The sequence below is a fragment of the Drosophila ananassae genome, chromosome XL, assembly GCF_017639315.1.
Source record: "Drosophila ananassae strain 14024-0371.13 chromosome XL, ASM1763931v2, whole genome shotgun sequence".
Classification (NCBI taxonomy): Eukaryota; Metazoa; Arthropoda; class Insecta; order Diptera; family Drosophilidae; genus Drosophila; species Drosophila ananassae.
The window spans coordinates 10,195,357-10,208,411 of NC_057931.1; the positions used below are offsets into that span (position 1 = coordinate 10,195,357).

Sequence of the window (13,055 nt, forward strand, 5' to 3'; positions counted from 1 at the left end):
GGTTTTTTATTGAAATCCTGCAGGAGTCACAGAAGGACTAATCTTACCATCAAAGTATTCTCATAATCCTCGGAGAGATTGCGTCCATTGACAGAACCCTGGACACTCAGATGCCCATCCTTTAGGATAACCTCATCGGCGTTCAGGGGCTCAGTGAGTTCCTGTTCTGTGTGGAGAGTCACCACCTGGGAGAGATCGAGGTCGTTCAGATGCTCCACTTCCAAGCTATTGCCATCCAGAGATCCTCTAGAGAAGGTTACTAAAAGAGAAGAAAGAGGATTAAGCTTTGGGTTTGGATTGGATGGATACTTGGTCCTACCTCCCGATCCCTGCCAGTCTCGATCCACTCGAACCGTATCCAACAGCCACTCGGTCACGTTGCAGCCATTCAGGAGCTGGCCTTCGAGCACTAGACGTTCCGCCGTCAGGGATTCCATCTGTACTGGAGCCTCAAATACCAGGGGCGTCTCCACAGTCACCTCCTCCTTGTCCCCATCCACAAAGATGAGCTGGGACAGCAACTGCTCCACATCCAAGCCATTCAGTTTCCCCACAAAGCCTCCATCCTCGATGCGAACGCGTCCTGTAAAGGTCTTGTGACCCTGGAGCTGAATCCTGGGCTGCTGCTTGAAGATTAGTTGCCCGAAGAGCTCCTCCAGCGGCTCCCGGCTTAGGTTGCCCAGGTGGCCCATCACCGTGAGCCCATCCAGACTAACATTGCCGGGTATTTGAACGACTCCCCTCTGGATGAAGTTCTGCTGGACGGGATCCCACCGAAGAAGAGTCTCCAACTCCTGGAAGGACTCGTTTTGATCTCCCTGAAGCCGCAGATCTTCCACAAAGAGACGTCCCTGTAGCTGAACATTTCCCGTGAGGATCAGCGGCTTCTGTTCCCTGGTGGCCAGCTGCTCGAAAGGAACGCCATTCAACGCCGCCAGCTGGAGGCTATCGGCTTGAATCGGTGCTCGGAAACTTTTGGTTCCCTCGATGAGGACTTCCTCCTGGCTGTTCTCCGGCCGGAAGACTATGTCATCCAGCAGCTCCGGCAGCAATCGGTCATTGAAACTGCCCAGAATGTGCAGATTTCCCTGCAGATCCGGGGCATCCTGGAGTGTCCAGCGAGTGCGTAACTCATTGGGCCTGTCCAGCCACACCACCTGGCGCTGCAGCTCCGCCCACTCCCGGCCATTGAGGCTCTGCTCCACCATCACAGATCCTCCGGTGACTGCCATGCGATCCACTTGGAGTTTTCCTTGCAGGATCAGCAGCGGCAAGTCGTCCAGTTGCTGGAGGAAGTCCAGCAGGAGATCGGCTTTGATGCCCTGAAGCTCCTTGGCCTGGACGCCTTGGGGGAGCAACAGTTCCTGGACATGCACGTCGCCCGACCAGGTGCGCGGTTCCTCCTTCAACAGATTCTCCAGATTTTTGCCATTCAAGAGTCCTTGGCCAGTGATGTCCTTGTTGACCTGAGCCTGCTCCGCCGCCAGGTGAGTAAAGTTTCCCGCCATCAGATGGAGGGACTCGTGGAGCAGCTGATAGCCACTGGACAAGGGGATTTGGTTCAGGGAGTGGTTCACATAAAGCCCAGTTAGCTCTGGATGCGATTCGAAGCGAAGTCGAGTCCGAGGACTGCTGGAGAGTGGAGAACTACCATCCAAGCGGATACTCTCCGCCAAAAGCTTCTCCAGATCCACTCCATCGTAGGTAGAACCCTTGGCCAGTTCCAGCTGATGGAAGTAGACATAGCCATAGATCTGGGTGAGATTCGGCAAGGTCTGGGCAGAGTGCTTGGTCACAAAGCGATCCAGAGGCAGGCCACTGAGTCGACCGTCCAGGACATGTGAGTCCACGGGAAGAACTAGATGATCCACTCGCTTGGCTCCGTCCACCTGGATTTCTTCGTTGGCGTCCGACGTACGCTGGACAAGATCCCCCAGCAGAGAGTCGAAGGTATCGTTTTCCAGTTTGCCCAGCAAACGCAGTGATCCTTCGACCAGGAGCTGATCAAAGTGGCAGTCGGCGTGGAGGACATTGGCCTCCAGGAGCGTGGGATTCAGAGGAGCCTCCTCAAACTGGCGACCCTGGGCGGTTCCATTGAGCTGTGGGATGAAAGTTGTTTAGGACTGGGAATAGGTATCTCTTGGGGTCTGACCTCCAACTGCTCAGTCACTTCCAGGTGCGAAAAGGTAACCCAACCAGACCAATCCTGGGCATCATTCAGGGTAATAGCGTCCAAGGGATTCTTGCCATTGATGCTTCCCGAAGTATCCACGACATTGGCGGCTAAAAGGGATGAAATTTTGTGATAGAATCTGGCTAGGATTGGGGGAGTGTAGAGAGAAAACATACACAAGGTTTGGATGAACTCCTTGGGGGCCTGGACCACACTGGTCTCATTCCCCTGAGACCACAGGTAGTCCCCGGGGAAGCTCAAGTCGTTCAGCTTGGAGACTTGCAGAGTATCCTCGATAATTACCGGCTAAAAAATAAATCAGTTTTAAAACATTTAAGATTAAATATAATCCTTAAAACCTACTCCCTCCACACTGAGTTGGTTGAGGCTTAGAGGCTCATTCCTCCAAACCAAATCCTGGAGCAGCTGCCTCCACTCCAGGCCATTGATGGAGCTGAACTCCAGGTCCCCAGTGAGCTTCAAAGTGTCATGTGTTTCGTTGCCAAGGGCCGGAGAAGGTTCCTCCTCCCTGGGAGCCTCCAGGACCTCCAGGCGTTGGACATTCAGTCTTCCTTCTGGTGGTAGCTTCAGAGTGGAGTTCTGTATAAACATGGGCATGTGGTTCAGGTGCTCCACCACAAGGTCCTCCGCTTCAATGGCATCCACTTCCAAGTGCTCGTAATGAAAATCGTACAAGGGATTCGCCTGCCTCTTGGACCGTCGCAGCGGAGTCAACTCCTCCTCCAGTATGCGGATCTGCTGGAGCAGATCGTTCATGTCCAGCATGGCATCGGCTCCCGTCCAGGCCACCTCGTTCACCAGGAGCTCCTCGATGGAGCCCCCTGCGCTGACGACGAGATTTGCGGCAACTTCGTCGTAAATCATCTGATCCTCCACATTCAGCTGCTCGGCCAGGAGGAGCAGCTTGTCCTGTTCCCCCACCCACTCCTGCATATACTGGTGGATCTCCTGGAGGTCCTGGGTCTCTGAGTTCCTGGCCAGCAGTTGGGTTTCCAGCCGAAAGAGGCTCGAGGGGGCCTGATTTCTGGGCACCAACACCAAGGGCGGCTGGTCCAGTTGCCGGAGGAGAGCAGCTCCCTGAACACCAATGTCCTGGAGCTGATCCAGCAGACAGTTGGCCCCATAGGTGGCGCCACATGGCGGCGGAAGACCGGCCTCGAAGGCCTCGCCATTCCAAACCAGAACCTCCAAGACCAGGAGGGAGTGTGGCTCGAAGAAAACTCGATGCTGGACGAGCAGGAGAAGATCGTCGCGATAGCTGCGCACGGGAACAGGCAGAAACTTCTCCACAAAACCAAAGTTCTGGCCAAGAATGGTGCGAGGGAACAGCTGGCCCTGCAGGTAGACCAGGATACGTGGCTTCTGGCCGCCCAATGCCAAATAACTTCGACCGCCCATTTGAAAAGCTGTGATGCCAGTCACCTGCGGAGAATCCACCCGCTGGCGCAGCTCCCCACCCGATCCTCTCCAGGCATAGATCAGGGTCTCATTGGTCTGGCCAACAGCCAGGAGGAGCTCCCTTCCAGCATCCAGGATAGACAGATCTGAGATAACATCCGCGAGCTGCAATCGCTGGGCGATCCAGAACTCCTGCGTCTCCAGATCGAAGGCATAGATGCTGAGGATGCGGTTGCCCACCAGGGCCAGGTAGTCCCTGCCATCCAGGTTGAAGGAGCTTATCTTGGTGACCTCTGCTCCCAAAGGCCATTGCCAGAAGGGGATGAGACCCTTACCAGGCTCCAGAAGCAGCCAGAAGAGTTGATCCTGAGAACTTATAACCAAAATTCCCTCCTGGATGTGCTTCTTGGGGCTCCACCGCTCAAGACCCAGCAGAGAGGTAACGTTTCCCGGGAACACATAGCTCTGGAGAAGCTCAAAGTTCTTGGAGAGGACCAGGAAACCTGCTCCTATCTGCTGTCCGATGATGTAACCACTTCCATTCGTCTGCAAAGTCAGCCAGCGATCCACATTGGAGGGCAGCGAGACGTTGAACAACTCCTCGATCCTGCTGAGTACCAGCATGTCCCTTGTCCTCCGCTTGGACAGCTCCAGGCGCTGCAGTTGCTCCAGATCAATGTCCGACTGGGAGTTGGATTCCACAACGTTCGGTTGGACATCTTCGTCCTTGGCAGCGGCACCCAGTACCTCCTGCTTTGCAGCCTGGGACTGGCTTTTGTCCTTGAGCTCCGCCTGAAGCTGGACTACCTCCTGCGTTTGTCCCTGGTGCTGGACAGCCTGCTGGATCTCGTGGCGCAAGGCAGCAGCACTTCTCAGGGAGGCATCATTGACCTCCACTCGGGATGTCTTCGGAAGAGGAGGTCCGCCATCGTGCTGGGTCCAAGCAGGAGCCACCACCACTCCTTCCTAAGAGGAATATATAATAAATTAACTGGAAAACGTATAAAACTGGCTATACCCACTTGTGCTCCATCGTTTTCCTCCAGAGCTTTGTTGAGTTCGCTGCGCAGTTTGGCTATCTCCGCCTTCTGGGAGGCGGAAGGTCCTTGGGAGAAGCCACTGACCACCAGTCCTGCCAAAAGCAGAAGCTTCAGAGTCACCATTTCACAAAAAACCATAAAACAAATCACATTAAACAATGAACTACACGTGAGACTTAAACTTTCAAGTCTTTTACCGTTCTTACCGCCACGTTGGCGTTGCCAGATCAAATAAAAAAGCTAAAAAGTATAAAATTTGCAAAAATAGACAGCTTTACGGATTACCGCCAAAAGTTTTAAGATATTAAAGATAAATTTTACACTTTCTTCCTTCTATATCGATCTTATATTGAATATACGATAAATACATCTTATCTTATATCTCTAAAGCTCTTACATGCCCCAAAACATAACCTATAAGGTCTCAATCGATTCTTTTCATATTAATTTTCTAAAAAAAACAAAATAATAAATAAAATCTTTACTTAATCTTGTTTCTGTTATAAAAGAACATCCCCTTTGTCCTCTTTTTAATAAAAATGCACCAACCCCCTGGGATTCTTCGCTCAATTGATTATTTATGACCAAATTGCATGTCAAGAATGCATTAGGAACTTGTACCCAGAAATGACATTATTATTAAGTGAAGACTGATCAATTTCAGTTATGGAGGGGCAAACAAACAAGAAATATGAAACATGTTACCCAAAAAGGAAGTTTTATAAATTTTTTATAGGAGAAAGAGAAAAGCTGACAAAAATTTGAGTTTCGCGCCACATTTTGGTGCTGCCCATAAGTCAAAAATATTTAAGCTGATTTGAAATATATATTGTTCCTTTTGTAAAACATATTTAATAAAGGCTGTAAAAGAGTCTTAATCTACTGTTTTTTAAAGGATATTTATATAATTTATAAATGCCTATCGAAAATCGAATTCTTCCACAAAGTTAATCGATTCTTTGCCACCCCTAAGAGAGCAGAGAGAGAGCGAACCACCACAGCCGTTTAAAAGACTTGCCCTACCAAACACTTTTTTTCGAAAAATAGCCTTCGCCCAGTGAAGACGCTGCCGGGTTCCGAGTGATATAGCGGACTTTTCGAAAAACCCCTTGCTGTCGGTCGGAAAAGTGCGATTCTTTGGGCGGAAAATTGAAAAATCGCTTCACCCCTCCCCCAAAAAGGATGCGAAGGCGCGTCTCCCACCTCTAAGGACTGTTTTTTTTATGTTGTTGTTATTTTTTGTAACGCTCAGGCGCTTCGGTTGCCTCGCAAAAGTGTTAAAAGATCAAAACAATGGATAAACAATATTAAACTGAATTAAAGGATACCGGTGGTGAAGGATAACAGACGTGTTTTGCCAAAAAAAGAGGCCTGTTTGAAGTCAATTCGAGGTACGGCGCGTCCTCAAAAAAGTGCAATAACAAGAAATCGGGAAGATAAAATAATAAAAAATATAATAATAAAAAAAGAATAGTTTAATTTAGACCGTGTGATTAAAAATTGATGGAATCTTAAATAAGTAACTTATTCGCAAGCGACTATCCAGAAGCGGACAGTAAAAGGGAGAGCCAAAAAAAAAGTGAGTCCTGTAGGATAACGGTAGTTGCACCCTTGAGATTGTGGGTGTTTTTTTATTCTTCTCCTTTTTGTTTATTTTTGTGTTTGTCTTTCGTGTTGTTGTTGTTGTTTTGTTTGTTGGCCATTCACTTTTTGTGTTTTTCTTTTTGTATTTTGGGCGTGTGCCAAAAATCGGAAACTCCCGGCAGAAGGAGCCAAAAAGGAGTCAACTCGAAGAGAGCAAGGAGAGCGTGAGAGAGAGGGGGAGAGAGTGCATGCTAATAATGCATTATAAGCCGTTGATAGCAGTGTTGTTGTGCAATTATTTGTATTCTCTGATTGTGCTTCTTCTTTGTGATTCTGGGCCCGCTATCACCGTTATCGCCTGCAGCTCCTGTTTATCATCTTGCGTCTCTTTTTGTTGCGTTGAAAAATCAATAAAAGTCCCGTGTGCGTGGTGCGTGCGTGCGGGGTCCGTGTGAGTGTGAGTGTGAGAGTGTGTGAGTGCAGCAGCCGGCAGCAACAGCAGCAGCTCTCTCTCTCTCTTCCTTCGACTCTCTCTCGCATGCTTGCCAATTCTACAGGAGAGTTGGGGGAGGGGGGGCAGCCCCAAAAAATTAGCGTGAAAGAGACAGAGCGAATAGCGCTTAGCGTAGATAATCTCGCGTGTTTAATTAGTTTAAAACGCGCTAATGAATAAAAGTTTCTTGATAAGACTTCAGATTCTCATCCACCCGACCTAAACCCACCACTTGGAGAAAAAAAGAATAAAATTTAGGCCAAAAATAAATCAAAGAAATCTCAAGGATGCTGGGCTGGAGAGACAGAGATGGATAATGTATCTTATTGCATAATTCGAGTTCTTTCCCCTTTCTTCCTCTCTCTCTCTTTGTTTTGCTTTGGTTCTTCGTTCCGCTTGACTTGATTTCCTTCCTGCATTTTTTTTTTTTGACATTCTATGCTTTTTTTTATGAGATTCCCCCCTTTTTTTTGGACAGTGACTCACGTTACTTTTGAACTGTCATAAGCGTGACTCACGGCCATGACCCTGCCGCCCACTCCGCCTCCCCTCCCCATCCCCTTTTTAAGTGCGTCCTTGAGATACAAATCTCTCGAGTGGGCCACTTAACATGCGGCGACAGAGATGGAGAGATAGAAAGAGAGAGAGAGACAGGGAAGAGCAACTTCAACTTCTGTTTTTGTTTTTTTTTTTTTATGAGGAGGAGGGGGAAAGGGGAGCCTTGGCGCCTATGCCGTCACTTTGGGGCGTGGCCGGTGACTTGGGCGATGAGCTCAGCAACTCCAACAACAACAACAACAACAAAAACAACTGCGATTCTACTCCCTCGGGAGCAAAAGAATCGAAAATGCAAAGAGCCAAAAAGCGAAGGCGGAAACGGAGGCGTAAGAAGAGCAAGAAGAAGACTGGGAAGACTGCCATCAAGAAGAAGCAGAAGAAACTTGACATTGAACTGGAGCTGGCCCCGAAGATTTGGGGCTTCAGGGGGGAAGACTTCAATCTACTGCTACTTGGGGTGTCTACAATACAAGTCTTCTAGACTCAGAAGGTTTCAGAAGAATTCTTCTACATTTTTATAGATTCTACAGTCCAAGCCTAAGATTTCTTCGGTTGCAGGGGTACCGTTTAAAAGAATTCTTTAATATTTTTTATAAGAATAATATAAATTTGCATTTCTAATCTTATCTTTCCTAAGAATCTTTGAAGATTTGAGATACTGTAAGATTATTATTAGTATTCTTGAGATAAAATCCTTAAAGATCTATAATATCTACAATATCGCATTATATTCTAAGAGAAATTCTTCTAAATCTCTGTTATAATAGCGTCTTTGAGGAGATACTACAATCTAAGACTAAGATCTTAGAATCTTTTTAGATCTTAGATTTTTCTTAATTTTCTTTAGATATTATTCTTAAGGATCTACAATATCTGCAATAATTCATGATATTTTAAGATAAATTCTTCTATATCTTTATAATAATAGGGTATTGAAGGGAATACTAGACTCTACTTTAAAGATATCTTAGATTTAAGTCTTCTAGATTCATTTTAAGATAAATTCTTCTACAGATTGAAGATTTCAGGCTTTAAGAGGATACTATAATTCCTAATTTTCTTTAAAATATCTAATTGTTATAGCTCTATTAGATATTATATCTATGAGATACTCTACTTCAAAGATATCTTGAGATATAAGTCTTCTAGATATATTTTTAGAGAACTTCCTATAATATATCCCCTTTCGATCCCCTCTTGAGAGTCTCTTTTCCCTTTCAAGGGCATTTGGAAGCCCATCTGGCTGTTTGAAGACTCCTCCACCTGGAAAGCTCAGCTGCTCTGTCCCCTTTCTTGATGTTCCCTCATCCCCAGAACCAAAAACCCAAACAAAAAGAGAGAATAATAATAATAATAATAATAAATAAAAGGGAGCAGCAAGAAAAGATCTCGGAAGATCTCGATCCAAGCTGGTAGCAGCAGAGGTGGCTGCCCTTTTTGGGGCTGCGCCTGCGCATAAAATTCCACAAAGTCCTTTAGTTTTTGATTTTTTGTTTTTTGCCAAAAGCGGCGCGTGCGTCACGTTACGGTCTGGTGGGGAAAAAAGAGGAGGGGTTCTAGAGGCCTGTGGGACTTGCAACCCAAGTCCAAAGTCAAGAAAGCAAAGCCAGAGCCCGCTTCGTTTATGTTTTTGCTTTCTGATTTTGTGATTTTGCGATTTTGCGATTTTTAGGTGCTTGTTTATGGGTTTGTTGACAACACATGTCCGAGAAGTCTCCGAATTCCCAGAGATTCCAGCGAATCCGATCCACAGCTGAAATCGGAGCTGAAGTGGCTACGAACTAAACCCAATCAGATGTTATTATATTTGAAGTTTTTTTGAGAGTGAGAAATAAATAATTGCGATGTCAGCAGGTCCCCCCCTCTGGGGGAGATATTTATGTATCTGGAAGATGAATGCGTAGAACCGTTTTGTTATGGTTTCTCTTTTATGTTTTGATTCTTCCGAGTCTTTTGTTCGGCGAGTTCTTCGGAGAGTTACCTTATATTCTTCTGGCAAACATCGAAGCTCCAAATTAGCATTAATGGGCCTGAAGTGTTCAGCCTCCAATTAGAGATGAGAATGCCTAACGGGTTTCGAGTCTTTCTTCTGAAGAAGACTGCAGAATTCATAAAGTTTATTGCTCCAAATCTACAAAAATCAGCGATAAAGTCTTCAATTGACTTTGGAATTTGGAGCAATACTTTTGGATAGATAACTATTTATTGGTGGAATTAATTTTAATTGATTTTTATGCTAATTTGAGACTATTTTTTTAGGGGGAGAGAAGTTCAGGCCCCGGAACTGCGCTGGTGAGTTGAAATGCAAATTCCCCCAGTGCACTGCACTATTGGGGGGAGAAGCCCTACGACGACCGACTAGCCCAGACACCCAGCCAGCCATGCCAGCCATGCCAGCCAGTCTGCCTCAGATACTCAGATACACAACAGAAGCACCCTCACAGATACATAGATACTCAGATACTCAGCAGTTGACAATTTGATGATGCTCTTGTCTCAATTAATTCCGCATTCAGCATCCAGATTGTCTTCAATTGGAACTAGGCACAACAGATTTTATTAATGGCGCACTTTTCTACCCGAAAGATACTCTATCCATAAGATACTCTATCTACAAATTGCCTCCGAACTGAAACTGAAGAAAGAATTGCTTTTTATTTATAGATTCTTCCACCAACAACTTTCTCCACTTATTTATTTTAGTTTTCAATAATTAAGTTTTAAAAATAAATAAGAAAAGAAGAACAATATGAAAAATATGATCTATGAAGCTGAAAATAGTTCCTAGACTCTGGAAGTAAGTGCCGCAAAAGTGGAGGCATTTAAAGTGCAATCGATACTAGAGTTTAGTTTTATTTTTCTTTCAGTTGCCAGTTGCCGGTTGCCAGTTCCCATTTCCACTTCCATGTCCCATCTCGAGTGGCAGAAAAGCAGGAAGCGATCCAAATATATATCCAAGGAGGGCCCCACCATATGTGGGTTGTGGCAAGAACTCCTCCCCTGCCTCCTTATGGAGAGAGGCCAAGAATGAGAAGAAAGACCAAGATTCTGGTTCTTGTTCGCATGACCAAAAGGCATCTTCGCAGACTCCCTCCTCTTTTGGAACTGAGATGGTAGAATGCCCATTAAATTATTGCCACGATCTATTAGCAGCCAGGGAGGATCGGATCGGATGGGATGGGATGGGATGCTTGTTTTTGTTGCATGCCTCCAAGTGGCAGGCCTAAAAATAGAACTCCCTGCCCCCATATGTTCCGGATGGGAATCTCGATCGGCGTCTGGCGTTGAAAGGCGAAGCGCCACTCCAGAAAGAGACTATATATATTATTACTATTATATTATATAACTATTGTAACCAGATATTGTTTCGAGTGTAAGCTAGTCCCTAAGATCTCCTGACTGACATGCAATTTCTGCATCCGAGTGTGATGGATGGCAGTAATTGGCGCTTCAGTTATCAATTGATATGGAAATGCCATAAGTGATTGATTTTCAATAAAAAGCGAGGAGGGCAGCCAGAAGATCACCTTCATCTACAGACTATAGATACTCTTTCTTTGCATTACTTTTTATCTCTTTAAAAAGCTCAACTGCGAAGTACAAGAATCGTTTATCGGATTTCTGCAAATATTTGCTCGCTTTTCCCAAAGGAGCGGCCTATCTAATCGCTGGGCAAATGTTTTGGACTTCCAGGTGTCGCTTCCATTTGCATTCGCTTTTTGCGTGCCACTTTAATGTGCGCTCCCAGGCTGCCCTTTCAAGAGGCGCGTGGCAGCCAACAGACACCCACAGTCATTGACACCCACGTATGTACGCCTGCAGAGCTCCACAACTTCAAACTTCAAACTTCAAACTCTGAACGTCTCCGTGGCAGCCCAATGACCTTTCCACAATTCAACCCCGCTTGCAGCGATGCATCCCTCCTGCCGGGGGAGGGGAAAGAGACAGACACGGGGGAGGGGGTGGTGGTGGTGCTGGAGGGATGCATATGGCCAGATGCGGGTCGTCCAGGGTCAATGTCTGTGCATCGGAAAGACATCAAGCTATGTTTTGACAACATCATGAGCAAACACACAGTAGGCCCTCGATGAGACGGATTTCAGAGGGGCGATTCCAAGGAATTCTGGGAAAAATATAAAAAAAATATCTTATATCAGGATTTTAATGGAGATTGACAGCAAATTAAGCCACAAATCGTTTAAGGTACTCCCTGCAAGATTCGGATGGGAATTGGCCGAGATATAGTCTTCCCAAGGGGTCATATCCCAAAAACCCACTTTTTAAAGGGGTCTCCCCAGGAAAATGATGAAAAAAATTGAAAAAATATTTTGTTGTCAGGTTTTGATGCAGATCGATGGGGAATCGATCCACAAATCGATTAAGGTATCCCTCGCATGAATCGGATGAGAATTGGCCGAGATATAGCCTTCCCAGTGGGCTATATCCCAAAAACCCACTTTTTGAAGGGGTCTCCCCAGGAAAATTTTGAAAAAAATTTTTGCTCCCGGGCGTTGATGCAGATCGATGGGAAATCGATCCACAAATCGTTTAAGGTACTCCTTGCAAGAATCGGATGAGAATTGGCCGAGCTATAGCCTTTCCCAGCCCTCATAGCTACGCTCCACTGTACCCGTCCGTGTTATTACAAAAATGAGCATCCGAGGGGGGAGTGAGCTGAGAAAAATGCCAGACATATGCAAGCAATATATTTTGGGGTAGGCTTGCACCTAAAGGCCCCTCCTCCTCAGACCCCTGCCCATGCCCATGCCCAGACCCCTTGCCTCTGAAAACAAACTACGACCCTGGAGGTTTCCAATTCTCCGCTTCAATTGAATCGCCACTGATTGGACTAGATGTTGGCTATTTGGCGGCAGTTGCTTCTGGAGTTTTTGTCCATTTCTGTTATGACTGGCTTTGTTTGGTTTTTTCTTCTGTTTGGATTGTTCAATATTTTTATTTCGGATGGCCCGGGGCACTTTCTACCCGAGGGGGAGGCCTCAAAGCCAAATCGATTGAGTTGCTCGAGTGGTGCGTGGAGTGGCTCAGTGGTGCAGGGTGCTAGGATTTTAGCTCTCAAAACGATGAACAAACAAGTGGCAACAGAGTGGGGACCAAGTGGCATGTTTTTAGTCAAGAAATAGTTATAATATATCTCTTATTTCTATCTAACTTTCAGCTCGAAGAACCCCCAAAGCCAAATAGTTAACAGTAGACACTGCCAGTGGAGGAGGAGGAGGAGGACTCATAACTCGCCCAACAACGAAGGTAAGCTGAGCTGTCTAGAACACGACAGAATTTATTAACAACAAGCCATTAGAGAGGGGCGGAAGCCGATGAAGCATGCCACAGAAATGGAGAAATATAGAGGGAGGAAGTACCGTGTCCTGGAGGTGACAATGGCTTTGTTCCTCACTTTTTTTTTTTCTGAAAAGCATTCAAATCGCAGTTAAAAAAGGGGGGAGGAAGCATATGTGAATGGTTGTAAATTCCTGCTGATTTGGCTTTTGTGATTTTAAGGGGTTTCCAGGGAATACTTTCTAAGCAAGCAGTGCAGAGAGAATAAAAGTGGTTATTTTCTTTTAAAAAGTGCCTAAAAGTAGGCAGCGATTTTTTCTTAAACCTGTTTTTAGAGATAATTAGAAATAATATGTAGTAGTTATTGAAATTAAAAGTTTTCTTAGAGTTTCTAAGGAATAATTTATCGAAAAAATATAAATAATACTCTTTAAACTGTAACAAAATGAGAAAAATTGTTATTTGAAAACTGCCTAAAAGTAGGCAATATATT

General features: G+C 45.7%; 1 protein-coding gene and 1 long non-coding RNA gene across 2 annotated transcripts in view; one reads left to right on the plus strand and one right to left on the minus strand.

The window, feature by feature from the left end:
- The window catches only part of LOC6504671, a 6,855-nt gene extending 2,043 nt beyond the window's left edge, over window positions 1-4,812 (minus strand). Inside the window, exons 1-6 of the mRNA XM_001966396.4 lie at window positions 4,615-4,812; window positions 2,537-4,558; window positions 2,350-2,479; window positions 2,153-2,283; window positions 320-2,099; window positions 48-259 (exon numbers count right to left, since the gene is read on the minus strand). Coding sequence (XP_001966432.2) covers window positions 48-259; window positions 320-2,099; window positions 2,153-2,283; window positions 2,350-2,479; window positions 2,537-4,558; window positions 4,615-4,770 — 4,431 coding nt within the window. The 5' untranslated portion in view covers window positions 4,771-4,812. The remainder of the gene's footprint in view (window positions 1-47; window positions 260-319; window positions 2,100-2,152; window positions 2,284-2,349; window positions 2,480-2,536; window positions 4,559-4,614) is intronic.
- A 782-nt stretch (window positions 4,813-5,594) lies between these two features.
- LOC116655358 lies at window positions 5,595-10,812 on the plus strand. The gene is made up of 4 exons (XR_004310472.2): window positions 5,595-6,211; window positions 9,527-9,559; window positions 9,932-10,064; window positions 10,135-10,812. It is a non-coding gene; the product is annotated as an uncharacterized LOC116655358 (long non-coding RNA).
- The last annotated feature ends 2,243 nt before the right edge of the window (window positions 10,813-13,055 follow it).